This window comes from Clytia hemisphaerica, unplaced genomic scaffold, assembly GCF_902728285.1.
Source record: "Clytia hemisphaerica strain Z4C2 unplaced genomic scaffold, Clytia hemisphaerica genome assembly, whole genome shotgun sequence".
Classification (NCBI taxonomy): domain Eukaryota; kingdom Metazoa; phylum Cnidaria; class Hydrozoa; order Leptothecata; family Clytiidae; genus Clytia; species Clytia hemisphaerica.
Window position 1 is genome coordinate 285,468 of NW_027103512.1, and position 14,559 is coordinate 300,026.

General features: G+C 34.1%; 2 protein-coding genes across 2 annotated transcripts; both read right to left on the reverse strand.

The window, feature by feature from the left end:
* Nucleotides 1-197: 197 nt before the first annotated feature.
* Nucleotides 198-3,928, reverse strand: LOC136799216 (uncharacterized). Its single transcript, XM_067055902.1, has 7 exons — nt 3,629-3,928; nt 3,167-3,493; nt 2,763-2,951; nt 2,464-2,571; nt 1,935-2,178; nt 1,204-1,454; nt 198-922 (listed from the first exon to the last, which is right to left on the reverse strand). Exons 1-6 carry the CDS (start codon nt 3,699-3,701, stop codon nt 1,367-1,369), a joined length of 1,029 nt encoding a protein of 342 aa, XP_066912003.1. The 5' UTR covers nt 3,702-3,928; the 3' UTR covers nt 198-922; nt 1,204-1,366.
* Nucleotides 3,929-10,146: 6,218 nt separating this feature from the next.
* Nucleotides 10,147-11,240, reverse strand: LOC136799189 (uncharacterized G-patch domain protein DDB_G0278987-like). The gene is made up of 4 exons (XM_067055874.1): nt 11,235-11,240; nt 10,936-10,974; nt 10,465-10,692; nt 10,147-10,224 (listed from the first exon to the last, which is right to left on the reverse strand). The coding sequence occupies exons 1-4, from the start codon at nt 11,238-11,240 to the stop codon at nt 10,147-10,149; spliced, it is 351 nt and encodes a 116-aa protein (XP_066911975.1).
* Between the last annotated feature and the right edge of the window lie 3,319 nt (nt 11,241-14,559).

Sequence of the window (14,559 nt, forward strand, 5' to 3'; positions counted from 1 at the left end):
TAATGATATATACTAGCTGGCCTTGATGTCGCTATAAAGACATCCAGCTCTTTTTAATCGGAAGACATTAGCTAGATTTGACGAAGTAGCTAAATTTAAATACAGTTGAGCTCGTGTAATTCCCTTAACTCGAATACATAAATAAAGGTGGTAAATTCCGTATAGAAATCCTCCTATCCTATAAATACGAATATAGATTTAGAATGTTGGTGTTTTTTTAATAAAGCGCAACTAAAATTGGGCAATATTTCCATTTTATGATAAATAAACTAATTATCACAAGATTGAAAGGAATTAAGTACATCAAAATTTCATAATGATAAAATCTAATAATCCTGAATAATCAACACAATCAAATACTTAACACCTCAATATTAAAAAAGGAAAAATAACTTCAAATTCCTTTTATAAATTGTGCATTTGGTTGGATACACAAATTACAAAATGTCAAAAGAATTGGTCCAAAAGTATTTAAAAGAAAGAACTCCCACATTACTCAGTATACGGCCATTGCTGCAATATTTCAATCAAATTATTATTAGATTAAAGTCGAACAATGTTCAATAATTACATTGTTGATACTGTCATTTATCTTTTGCTCGAATTTTCTCACATATAACTCTTGTTCAATCAATGAAAAGTTGTTGATCATTTCAGGCGACTTTTTGAGGAAAATGTACGAATATCGGTGGCCATTTTTTATACTGGAATACGTTCCATAACCCTCCGACATCAAATACTTGCAGCAATTAATGAATTCAGCCGTCATTATATGTTGGCGGATAGTTTTGGTGGTGCAGATTCGTACTGACCTTTGGGTAACGATTGGACCCGGAGAAGCCAGAATCACTCTGCAAAGATTTTCCTTGGTTGGAACAAAACTATTGCCGATTTGTCGGATTGGAATTGAAGATTTCACGAACTGAAATTAATAAAAGAAAACAATCATTGATAATAATATGAAAAAGAAGGTACAGTCTCTTCCAATAAAACTAATTTCTAAGCAACCCTCATCCGTGGTTTTATAAAGCAATTGATTGATTGATTTTATTAATTATATTAGTTATCAGTGTTTAATTCGCGCCAAACCAGGGTCAAAACAAATCATGTATGACATTAGCACTTGGAAAGTGACTAGGTATTTCGAACCTTTGATTTCAAGGTTAGAATTAATGCCATAATAAGTCAATATCAAAATTGTACCTCTTTGAGAACTGATGTTTGATCAGCTATATGGTGGATTATATTCCTTGCATGGATGATTTTGTCAAGAGTTATTTCCTCTGTCAATGTTTGATTGTTGTTATCCATGATAGAGAATAATGTATCCAAAACTTGCAGCGCAACGGCAATTTTCGGAATCTGGTCAGTAAATTTTGAATTTTTCTGGAATTGCTGTTCTCATTTTTCTGTTGGCTCCTAATATTACATCTGTATTCATCTTTTTGACATACCTGTTGGAAGAAAAAGTAATTGTGACGTAATTTTATTTTAAATGTAGGTAATGAAGGTTTCGAAGGTTCGTGATTTGCATACGCACGGAAAAGAGTTTGTGTTGTTATTATATTTTCAAAATGATATTGCAATTATTCTCATATTGTAAACGTAGGTCAAAGAGGTTAGATACCTTTGTGTATTATTCCGAGTATTTCAATCACTCGCATATAAAGGACATGGCAGTAATATTCAAATTAAAATTAGATATTTAAATGTAGGTAAAGAAGGTTTAGGTTAAGGTAAAGTAGGTTCCAAAAAATTTGAATTTAAATTTAAAAAATTCTCAATTTGTACTGGAAGACGCAGTATAATTTTAAAACAAGCTTAATTCAGAAAGAAAATTTCCCCTTTTAAAAATAAAGTCCGTACCTAAAGCTTCAAAACGCTATGGAAAAACAGATATGGTTGATAGTTAAAATATACGAAACGGAACTTACTCTGCAGCATTATGTGCCAAATAAAACATCGGGGGATTTTCTTCGTCAAGTAAACTGTCCAGTTTTTCATATATATCTTTCATTGTGTATGGAAATTCTTGATTGAATGTTTGGTTCGCTTTTAATTGATCATCAGGACATGGTCTGAACGGAGGTGGAACGCTGAATAAAAACCTATCCCAGAACCCATCACTACGGTCAATTGTAGCCAACATCATGGATGCATTCTTTAACTGCGTAGACCCTGAAATAAAGAAGACTTTATTTATATATGAAGTAATCGGCATTCCCCACTATGGTATAAAATTAATGTTTCATTGTTAATTGCTCACAGTTTTGCCCTGTTGTGATTATAAACAGTGAAAGCATTTTGATTATGGGTGGAAAAGGTCAAAGTGAAACTTTGCATTAGGCACCTATAAATTGCACAAAAAATGGAGAAGGAGAAACCAAAAATACATTATAGGATAAATACAAAAACTAATAGTTTGAAAGTTCGTATAAAATTTAAAAGGTAACAAGTACTTACCCAAAATGCAAAATGGTATGTCAGTTTTGATACTTCGTTGATCTTCGGTGGCGTAATTTGTTGTTATCGACTCGCCACTATAGAGCTTGCACAAATTTTCGATTTCGCCTGTGAATTAAATACATAAAGATAAACACCTTTAGCCTTCTTTTTAAATCTTTTAGAATCACGTTTGTAAATAGAATCAGGTTTGTAAAATTCAGATATCATCAAATTTAAAGGGAACTAAAAAAGTGATATGTATATGTTATGTGAAGAGAATTTTAGAAAGATTAATGTAATTAATGCGAAAAAATTACCGTTACTGTTCTCGTCGTTTTTCGCAAATCGCATGAAATAATCGGAAATCTCTGAATTGACAATATAGGCCTGTTGTTTCTTTGACAGCAGCTTTGTCAACCCACTTCCAGTGGTTGTTGATATCAAGGAAGACTTTACGGGATCTGGTATAGGTTCTGTAATTCCGTGTTTGATTGCTGAGGACTTACCTAAATAATAAAAAATAGCTATCATCATCTCTATGTTCACTATTTTAATTAGACTTACGGAATTCGTGACTTTTCCAACATATTTAAAGTATAAAAAGAATCATCTGAAAAGAATGCACAGGAATAAACGTAATGAGAGAAAACATGTTAAAAATTTTTAAGATAGAATAAAATCGTAAAAGATCAGAATAGAACAAGAATAAAAGAAAAATTACCTGTTGTAGGTTGTCCAACGAACAACCAATATGTATTAAGATTCATTTCAAATCCATCACGGATAGTGACTTTTGATCCGACTCGTGACAACAAAAAATTTATGGTTGTCAAAATAGGTGCAATAAAAAAAGAAGCGTTAAAACCATGTTTGTTCGCAAATAGCGATATAAACTTTGACACACGATTGTTGATTAAGTTTAAAGAGATTTCATTTTCCTCATTTGAATTGATTAAGCGAGCATATAAATCAGCCCAAACATCGTCTGATATTGCATTGATTGCAGCGCGTTTAGCCATGTTGTTCTCCTCTCCGTCGTAACGTAAGTCTGCACGCAACAAAATTGAAGTGTAGAATGAAAAAAACCGTTAAAAAGATTGACTTAAATAGTTGGGAGCACTATAATGACTTCATAATTTAATTGACGTCAGAAAAGTTGAGTTGCTTTACAATGACTTCTTACCTATTTTTGGAAAAAAAATGCGTTTTCGTCTCGTCACACGCCCAATGCAATGGGTTCTTTCCGCCCGCGCCATCTAATGTGACGTAATTTTTTTAATCTTAAATGTAGGTAAAGAAGGTTTTGTAGGTTCGTAATTTGCGTGCGCACGGAAAAGAGTTTGTGTTGTATTTCAGGTTATATTTTCAAAATGGCTTTGGGGATTTATGACTGTCGGTAATGTGTTGATGATTTTTAAATTTTAAACGTAGGTAAAAGAGGTTACCATCATAATAGTTTTGATTTGTAAGTGGGTATTCTATAATTTAGCCGAATGATATTCTGTGTAGACAACAACATTCTTGTATATTGTGGGAATGATCATAAAGTTAGAGAATTTTTCAATTAACTGCCCTAGTTCAATTAGCTGGTAAGATTATTTGGTTCTCAAAAGTATTTTAACGTTTCATCCATAGCCTGCTAGACAGGTTTAAGTAAAGGAAAATAATTTTTCGATTTAACTGCCAAATCTGGTTGAATTCGATGGTGAGATGATTTGAAAGTCAAAAATATTTTAAAAAACTGCATTTCATTCATTATATTTTAAAATATTTTGCCGTGCGAGAATAATAAAAAGGACAATGCTTAAAAATTAATATGAACTTTAAATTCATCAGTAACTTGAAATATATGTTAAAAATATAAAATTTCTTTTATAGCTTCTCTTGTGAGTGGGATTAAAAAGTGTGATATTTTCAAACTATAAGCATGATCTTGATTGTACTCACAAGTTACAAAGCGGATTAGGAAAAATTTCAGATAGCAAAATGGAAAGCCAAGCAAAATAAACTTAGAATTTCTTTTATATCTTCTCTTGTGAGTGTGTTCAAAACGTGCGATACTTTAGAATTATTGGCATGACTTTAATAGCACTCACAAGTTATAAGCGGATTAGGAAAAATTTCAGATGGCAAAAGGGGAAGCCTAGCAGAAGAAACTTGAAATTTCTTTTGTAGCTTCTCTTGTGAGTGTGTTCAAAACGTGCGATACTTTAGAATTATTGGCATGATTTTTAATAGCACTCACAAGTTATAAGCAGATTAGGAAAAAATTCAGATGGCAAAATGAAAAGTCTAGCAGAAGAAACTTGAAGTTTCTTTTGTAGCTTCTCTTGTGAGTGTGTTCAAAACGTGCGATACTTTAGAATTATTGGCATGATTTTAATTGTACTCACAAGTTATAAGCGGATTAGGAAAAAAATCAGATGGCAAAATGGAAAGCCTAGCAGAAGAAACTTGAAATTTCTATAGTAGCTTCTCTTGTGAGTGTGTTCAAAACGTGCGATACTTTAGAATTATTGACATGATATTAATAGCACTCACAAGTTATAAGCAGATTATAAAAAATTCTGTTGGGAAAATCGAGAGTTCTGAAGAAGAAACTTGTTCATAAGATTTGATATTCAACATTCATTTCAAAATGCATAGTCGATAATTGTAATCTTTGTTTACTGACGAGTAATTTGTGTTATTTTAGTTACAGGAGTTTTTGTTCGCCTTCACCGTTCTTTTTTGTACGATTTTATTGCTTTGTTTTGTGAACACTTTGGAAGTAGTTCATGTTTTCAAATAACACGATAATTTCTTGCAGAGTGCTCATAAGGGAAGCAGAAAGCAAGTTCTTTCTATCTTTCTCATTGGCTTATCTTCTTTGCTTATGCCTTTTGTCCTGTGAGCACTTTGATAAGTAGTTCATGTTTTCAAATAACAAGATAATTTCTTGCAGAGTGCTCATAAGGGAAGCAGAAAGCAAGTTCTTTCTATCTTTCTCATTGGCTTATCTTCTTTGCTTATGCCTTTTGTCTTGTGAGCACTTTGATAAGAAAGCATCTTTTATGGTTGTAACGATTTTATTGCTTTTGTCTTGTGAGCACTTTGGAAAGTAGTTCATGTTTTCAAATCACACGACCCTTTGCTTGCAGAGTGCTCATAAGGGAAGCAGAAAGCAAGATTTTCCGACGTTTGAATAACATTGGACATTTTTTCCAAAACACGTTCCTTAGAAAGACATATGTCGCTTTCCATTTCTGGTTTGTTCTCTTTGCTTATCGAAAATCTACGAGAGAGTAAAATGGGTAGAATAAAGGAGCAACTATGATGAGAACTGATGTGAAAATATGTAGGCTACAATTTCTATACTATGTAGCCGACCAGCCCCAGCCCACTAAGCTTCCATAAATGATTTAGCTGTCCACTTCGTATCAGTTTGAATCGTAGAATTTTATATACATTTATATACATAACATATACATAAAATATTTCAACTTCTTGTAAGAAGAACCAATATACTTTTGGAGATCAAGAAATTAATGATAAAAAAAAAAAAAAATAAAAAAAAAAAAAAATTGGCCGATATATCTAAGTTGGTTGAGTTTCTCTGATAAAATTGACATCATTAGAAAAGTGACGTCAAATAAATTTTTTTCTTCTTCTCCATTCCAATAACATGCGAAATCCAGTAAATCATACAAACAGATAGAAAAGACAAATTGAAATAGTACATCGGTCTTGTCTTGTGAGTATGATCAAAATGTACAATGATTTCAAATCAGTTGGATGTTTAAATGTGCATACTGAGAAGGCGAGTCTACGCAGCTTGTTGGATTTTTTCATCCCTACGACAAGTAGGCTCTCTCAAATACCTGTATTCTACTTTTTTGCCTGAGTTTGAATCTGAGTTGTGTCGTAGCTACCAAAAGCTTCAAATAATTTTTTTTATTCTTAGGGAGGCTCTTTATCTAGTATTTTTGGTTAGAAACCTATTTAATACGTCCTCTAATTAATGCGAGGAAATTATTTTCGTCATTTTGAACTAATTTAAATCCGCTAATTATTAGTGCGAGCACCCATTTACCTACTTTTGATTTTCCTCTAATTTAATACGGTAAAGTTCAAATTTTCCTCTAATTATAGTACGAACTGATTTTTTCAGGATTAGTTTTGTTCTTTCAAATTTTTCAAATTTTCAAAAATATTATTTACAATTCAAAAGGGTCGTCATCGTCATCGTCTTTTTCAGTGGCATCGTCCTCTAAATCTAAGATAGTTTTAGCATTACCCATGCATTGTTCGTAGAATTCTCCACTTCTCACTTTGCTTGGATCAGTTGTTGTGATGCCACATACTTCAAATGATCTGGCTACCATCTCTTTGTCGTTTGACAGAACTTTGTGTGCTTTCTCAACCCAGTCTACAATATCTTGTTTGCTTGGTGGTGGAAGCTTGAAGTCGGGTTTTGATGAGGGTTCAGGCATTTTCTCGATGACTTTAGATACGTGTTCAACCCAACATTTTCGCAAAATGGCTTTGAAAGGTTTGTTGATGCACACATCCATTGGCTGGCATTTCGATGTGCATCCTGCTGGTATCATTAGAGCATCGCATTTATTTTCAACCAACTTACTCTGGATATCATCCGTTTTGTGTGCTGCAAATGCGTCGTACGTTAACAGCGAATTTTCGAACCCGATATCCTTGGAGACCTTCTTGATGTATTCTAACCAGATATCATCAAGCCATACTTTCATGAGATGCTCGTCCATCCAAGCCTTTTCTTGGCATTTTACCACAAATCCTTCCGGTATTCGCAGTTTCTCAATGGTTCTTTCGGTTTTGCCTTTGAAGATTACCATTGGAGGCAGCATGGTTCCGTCTGCAGCAGCTGACAGAACTACGGTGACATGCTTTTTCTCACCACCTGATGTTCTCACCACACATTCTTTGGTACCGGTTTTAGTGATGCTTTTAGCTGGTACCATATCAAAAAATGCCGGTGTTTCGTCCATGTTCCCAACAAGTGACAAGGGATATTTACCGATCCTCATGTAGCGACCAGCATCAAGATAGAACTTAGTGATAGAAGATTCTAGTTGCTGGGGAAGCTTTTGGCTGACAGATGTTCGGCTGCGTAGGGATAGTCGATGCCTTGCGAAAAACTTTTGGACCCAACCACGACTAGCATTGAATGTGGGATTGTGAGGGCAGATAACACTTCTTCCCTTCTCCTGTAAAGCGAGCACAGATACTGGAAAATGCATATCTCTTAGCTTGAGAATCCAGCATACAAGATCATTTTCAACTTCTAAGGGGTATGTTAATGGCCTACCAGCTCCTGAACGGTTTCCTTTGTCAATCGGTTTAACGTTTCTAGGGAGGGTTTTCACAATATTACGAAGGGTGGATTCGTTAACATTAAAAGCTTTGGCAGAAGCCACAAAGTTTTGCGTGAGTAGGTAGTGTTCTCTCATTTCCCTTTTTGTTTTCTCGGTGTAACGTTTTCTGGTGGAGTGTTCAATTTCGTTGGCATTCTTCACGCTGTCAGGGTTTAAGTAAAAGTTGATGATAACTGAATCAAAATACGTGGCTTTTCGTAAGAGATCGTTGTAGTCATGATTCCTTTCCAGCATTCGATTGATTTGGTCATCTGTAAGTGAATTTGGTGGTCGTCCGACACGCTTTTTACTCGGTGGGGGTGCTGCTGCTTTACCTGAAATGGTAAAAATAATAATTCAAATACTTTTACCAAAAAAATACCAACTATATATGGTAATTTTAACGCAAAGGGAAGATTTTATTTGTTCTTCTTCGCAGAGCAAAATAGTATGTACTTACTTCTTAGATATACCACAGAGTCATCAACTTGATTTTGTCCAGGTGCCAGGAAAGATGTAATAGTTGACTGGCGTTTCCTTTTGGTATTCGATGCTTGTTTTAAAAAACCGATTATATTCGTTTGGGTAGACATTTTCTTTCGAAGAACAAGAACAAAATAAACCACACGTGTAAGTTCAGAAAGATAGATCTCGCGAGTGAAAAGTGATGGCCGAAGAAAACATTCGAATGTCAAAAACATTCGATTGTGCTGTGAGTTTTTTTAACAAACAAAGTTCCACTGCAGCGACTTCTTTTTTTCTCAGGTCGTTTCGACAAGAAACAGCTTTGCGTATACACAACAACAAAAATGTGTGACAATCTTTTTAAATCTCTTCTTGTTCAAGATTTAAAAATTCCAATAGTATTGGAAAAGGAATTTACAGCTGCTTGTTGTATTAGAGGATACCATATCTACAGCTGGACTGGGTGGACTGCTGATATCGGCTCCATTTTGACTGTGAAGCCAGAAGTTAGACCTGGTGCATTAGTCGAAGATCAATACGCGATTGCTATCTGTAGTGATGGTCAAACGGTTGGACACGTTCCCAAATTTTTGTCAAAATTAACATATTTTTTCATCAAGAATGGAGGAGGATTGTCGGTGAAAATTACAGGAGAAAGGAGATACTCTCATGACCTGCCTAAAGGAGGAATGGAAATTCCCGCAAGCTTTATTTTTAAGACTGAGAACGCTGATCTTTTCGCCCAAATGAGGCAGATGACACGTGAAAAGTTGGAAGAGTTTGAAAAGAGAAGAAAATATGGGTTAGAAAAAAGCTTAAAAAAGAAAGAAACAAAAAACAGAAAATAAAAAAAATTGTCTTTTTTATTTTTCCTCCAATTTAGCGCGCCTTTACAAAGTTTTTCCTCTAATTATTAGTACGATAAAAAGATTCCAGATTCAGAGCAATTTATATCCTCCTATTATTAGTGCGACACCTCCAAATATAATTATTTTTTTGGTCGTATTAAATTAGAGAAATTACGGTAAAAGGTAAGTCATAATGAAGCAGGCCAACTTTTTTTCACAAAAAGACGATTTCAGAATTGGTTAGTTTGAACAATTATGTAGATGTTAAAAGCATGCTTAACAAAAAAGTGTCATCTAGCAACTGGGGGGGCAAAGGGGGGGCTATGCCCCCCCCCCAATAATTTTTTCAAAAATGGTAATTTTGCAAAATGCAAAGTTTTTCTTTTTTAATTTGTCATAATTGTCACAATTGAGTGCATTTTCAAGCAATCTAGAGCTCAAATTTTCAAAATTTCCCCCTCGGGCCAAACCATGGTTGGCCCTCGCTAAACTTCAGCCCCCTCAATATGAAAATGCTTCCTACGGCACTGAGGTGTCTTTTATTATGTCGGACGGACGTTGTAATAAGAAGCAGCATTTTCGGCGAAATCTTGATTGCGACAGAAGTAACCATTGAACAATTCGAAACTGTTAGTGATGTTAACTTATGATCTAATGCAGTTACAGGTATTTGAAGTTTCCATCAGAACCCATCTATGATTTACCAAATGTCCGTCCGACATAAAAACTTTCCAGAGCACACCATAAGAATTGAAAATTTTCAAAAAATTTTCAACTATTTGGATTATTGTAGTGGAAAATAGTTTTCCAAAAGGTAATCAAAGCAGGAGAAAAAAAAATTTTGTGGAAATTAAGAAGAAATAAAATTTGTGAAAATGCACCACGTTTTGTAATACACCCACAAACAGAAATGTGTAAATAACAATGTAACTCATTTAACTTTTTTTTGAAACATAATTTTCAAAGGGATGTCAGGCTAAACCTCATGTTGATAAAATGACTAAAATCTAGTTTTTCATCTACTCCCTTACCTTTTTCTTCGGAGTGTGGGATGACTTCTTGTTTGACTTCTTGGCATGTTTGCGACGTCCTTTCTCCTGGAAGAAACAGAATAATTACATTATCACAATAATCTTAGTCTAGTATGTAACCACTAGATTGAAGACAGTTAGGGTGAGGGAAGGAACACTGTTTTACTGCTCAATCGATGTTTGGATTAGGAAGTTATTCCTTATTTCTATTTTATTAATGTTTTCCAGAATTTGTTCATAATGGGAGCTATATACGAACTTTATATTAAAACACAGGATAACAATAATAATTGTCGTTAAACATACCTGTTTCAGTTTTTCATCGAACAAATCATTGTCGATAGATTCATTAGCACTAGATTCTGTCGAAGATACTGACGAGGATTCTGAAGAAGCATCTAGAGATTCTGGAGAGGAAGCTGAAGATTCTGCAGAAGAATCGATTGAGGAACTTTCTGAGCCATCTGAAACATCTTCTTTCCTTATTTCAGTCTCACTTTCAGTGTCACTCGTGGTGTTGGTTGATCTTTTAACCTGACAAGGAGAGAAATAATATTTAGTAATGTCCTGTGCATAAACTACCCATAATTAGGGATTTAATATAGCCTAAACCTAGAAAAAGGAAAACCCTTTGTCGTTTTAGCAATGTTCTACCAAAGCTCTGGGGTATATTATATCCCATTTTATCCTTAAATATAGTAGATTTTATTTGAAACATTATGTGGCCTAAGCAATAAACATAACAAATGCACTAAATTTGCTTTCAAATAAAAATACCTTTTTGTTGATCCTTTTTTTGGCCTTTTCTTTTTTCAGCTATAAGAAAAGAAAAGAGATTGATCAGTAAATGATACAGTTTTCAGTGAGAGAATGATAACTAGTACAAGCAAGATGGAAGTAAATTTGAAGATTACTTACAAATACTAAAATGGGGCAAGCTCTAATAATATGCCTTGTGTCAGTATATTGTTTGTCATGTAACAGTGTCTTGTGTCATAATGTTTGAGTAGGTTATTTGTCATATAACAATGTCTTGTCTCATAATGTTTGAGTCAGTAAAGTGTTCGTCATGTAACAGTCATGTCTTCTGTATTCTATTGTTCTACATCGTAAAAATTAACATTTTAACGATGTCAATTTTATAACTGTCAAGTAGGTTTTAAAATATGGAAAATATAAAAGTATCTTAAAAGACTTCACCACTGAATTACGAAATAAAGCATGTACTAAGCACAGTAAGCAAAGTAAAAAGTACTTTGAAAAAATCTTTAAATGCATACCTTTTCATACTTCTTGGAAATCTTTTCATATTTTGCCAAAATCTTTTTTTTTCTAATTCGACTTGCTTAGGTCTTTTCTTAGTTTTCTTAGTTTTAGCCATTTTCAATAAACCTAAACAAAAGAAAAGTTTAATATCATGAAACAATGTATACACCAAGACAAAAATTATAAAGTTTTCGGGCCGCAGTGTAAAAAATACTTTTACGTTCTATTCCAAACTTCAAATGCAGTTAATACATATTAAAATGAAGGTCAGTATAAAGTTTCATGAACTGAATGCAAGTATAAGAAAAGTTACGGGTCACAGAAAAAATTTTTTCCGATAAGACAAAAATTATAAAGTTCTAGGGCCGCTGTGTAAAAAATACTTTTACGTTCTATTCCAAACTTCAAATGCCGTTAATACATATTAAAATGAAGGTCCATATAAATTTTCATGGTTCGAATCGTGCAGCACAAGTCAAACCTGATGAAATTGGGTTATTCGTGCAGGAAAACAAAAGCAAGGTGGTGGATCTGGCAACTGGGAAACTCACTTCGTTCCGTTATGATATTTACAGCAGGAGTAAACGGCAATACTTTCGAGATATGGTATGTAACGTCTTTCTTTTATGTGCTACTATCTTCTGATACAATGTGATACCCAATTCTCTCAACTATTCAGCCACATCATTAAAGCTTTTTGTATGGTCTTTGTTTGCAAAAAGTAGAACATTTGGTACTCAAACAGAAGCCTACTTTCCAAAAAAAGGCTATCACATAAAAATAAAGTCTTGTACTTTCTTTCTGACTAAGAAAATCCAGTTTCCTTCAACCAAATCAAAGCATAGCAAGCACATCGACATCTTCGATTCTTCCCATATAACATTCTTTTTCCATAAAACAACTTCCGCTGGCGGAAAATGATTTAAACCCAAAATTCGGGATTTAATGTACCCAAGAGTTCGGGATATAATACGCTCTTTCCGATTTTTTCTTATTATTGATTATCAATATTTTCTATTGATTATTGATTGTAGACTAAATATCTGATCACTATAGACTAAAAAATAGCATTCTTTTGCAATAAAATAACTGTCCACAAATAACCGCGGCGGAAAATTTAAACCTGAAAATCGGGATTTAAAGTACCTAACATTCGGGATATGATCTAACCTTTTTAAAAGCATAATCCTAGACTAAAAAAAGTCTCAAATCTAGACTACAACTAGAACTACTTTTTCAACAGATACGGATTCGCGCCATTTTCGCGCCATTCTCACAAAGCCCGTATGTAAGCTCAAAGTAGAACCGTGGGATAGCGCAATTTCAATTTTTTTCTAATTTCACGGCGAAATCATCGTTTTAAGTCATTTAAAGACAGGAATGGTGTCAGACTATTCCAGAAAGCATTTTCCGACAAAAAAATTCAGGAAATGACAATTAAATAAACAAATATTTTTTTCGATAATAAAATTCTTTGCTGCTTAATGTATCATCATGCCGAAAATCGCATTAATTGAATTTTTTTTAAAGAAAATATAAAAAAAGAGAAAAAAAAAATTTCTGAACGTCTAGCACGTCGGAGATACACCTTACTTGGATTCCGGCCGAGATTGAAAAGTAATTTAGACCTGACTTTTTTTCGGAAAAAACCGATTGGGACCGTAGGTTTTGACATCGAGGAACACGAAAATCACGGTGAGAAAGTTAGATTTAAGTTCCATGACTCTGCGGGAGGCAATTCGGGAATTCGGGATATGGTATAGTCTCAAAAAAGTTAAAAACTCACCTTGAGCATCGAATTTTGCTAATTGTCCAATGAAAATTGCATCATTGGAAAGAGCGTCATCAAAACTATCAAAAAAATGTCATCCCAAAAAAAAGAAAAAATTACTGCCCCCAAACAGACCATAAATGCCCTTAGACCTGATTCACGGTTCTAAAAGCCATTCGGGATTTTGACTATGGAACCATCGTTAGGGCCAGAGTCCAATCCAAAAAGTTCAGGTTTAAAGTTCACTCCATTAAGAATTAGTGAATAAGGTGGCTTGCATTTTTCTAAGAGCACTCTTGCCAGATTCCAATCCAAAAAGTTCAGGTTTTAAAGTTCACTCCATTAAGAATTAGTGAAAAAGGTGGCTTGCATTTTTCTAAGAGCACTCTCGCCAGATTCCAATCCAAAAAGTTCAGCTTTAAAGTTTACTCCATTAAGAATTAGTGAATAAGGTGGCTTGCATTATTCTAAGAGCACTCTCGCCAGATTCCAACCCAAAAAGTTCAGGTTTAAAGTTCACTCCATTAAGAATTAGTGAATAAGGTGGCTTGCATTATTCTAAGAGCACTCTCGCCAGATTCCAATCCAAAAAGTTCAGGTTTAAAGTTCACTCCATTAAGAATTAGTGAATAAGGTGGCTTGCATTTTTCTAAGAGCACTCTTGCCAGATTCCAATCCAAAAAGTTCAGGTTTAAAGTTCACTCCATTAAGAATTAGTGAAAAAGGTGGCTTGCATTATTCTAAGAGCACTCTTGCCACAATCCAAAAAGTTCAGGTTTAAAGTTCACTCCATTAAAGAATTAGTGAAAAAGGTGGCTTGCATTTTTCTAAGGGCACTCTTGCCAGATTCCAATCCAAAAAGTTCAGGTTTAAAGTTCACTCCATTAAGAATTAGTGAATAAGGTGGCTTGCATTTTTCTAAGAGCACTCTTGCCAGATTCCAATCCAAAAAGTTCAGGTTTAAAGTTCACTCCATTAAGAATTAGTGAAAAAGGTGGCTTGCATTTTTCTAAGATCACTCTTGCCAGATTCCAATCCAAAAAGTTCAGGTTTAAAGTTCACTCCATTAAGAATTAGTGAAAAAGGTGGCTTGCATTTTTTTTGCCAGATTTAAGTTTAGGTTTAAAGTTCACTCCATAAGAATTAGTGGAAAAGGTGGCTTGCATTTTCTTAAGATCATCTTGCCAGATTCCAATCCAAAAAGTTCAGGTTTAAAGTTCACTCCATTAAGAATTAGTGAATAAGGTGGCTTGCATTTTTCTAAGAGCACTCTTGCCAGATTCCAATCCAAAAAGTTCAGGTTTAAAGTTCACTCCATTAAGAATTAGTGAAAAAGGTGGCTTGCATTTTTCTAAGAGCACTCT

Excerpts from the sequence above, each read along its gene's own strand:
- LOC136799216 (XM_067055902.1), bottom strand. The coding sequence starts at position 3,701 with ATGGCGCGGGCGGAAAGAACCCATTGCATTGGGCGTGTGACGAGACGA. Across the intron at positions 2,952-3,166 it reads CGTTGGACAACCTACAACAG|GTAAGTCCTCAGCAATCAAA; the intron begins GTAATTTTTCTT and ends TTTATTATTTAG. Across the intron at positions 1,455-1,934 it reads TTGGCACATAATGCTGCAGA|GTATGTCAAAAAGATGAATA; the intron begins GTAAGTTCCGTT and ends TTCTTCCAACAG.
- LOC136799189 (XM_067055874.1), bottom strand. Across the intron at positions 10,693-10,935 it reads AAAAAAGGATCAACAAAAAG|GTTAAAAGATCAACCAACAC; the intron begins GTATTTTTATTT and ends TCTCCTTGTCAG. Across the intron at positions 10,225-10,464 it reads TCGATGAAAAACTGAAACAG|GAGAAAGGACGTCGCAAACA; the intron begins GTATGTTTAACG and ends TGTTTCTTCCAG.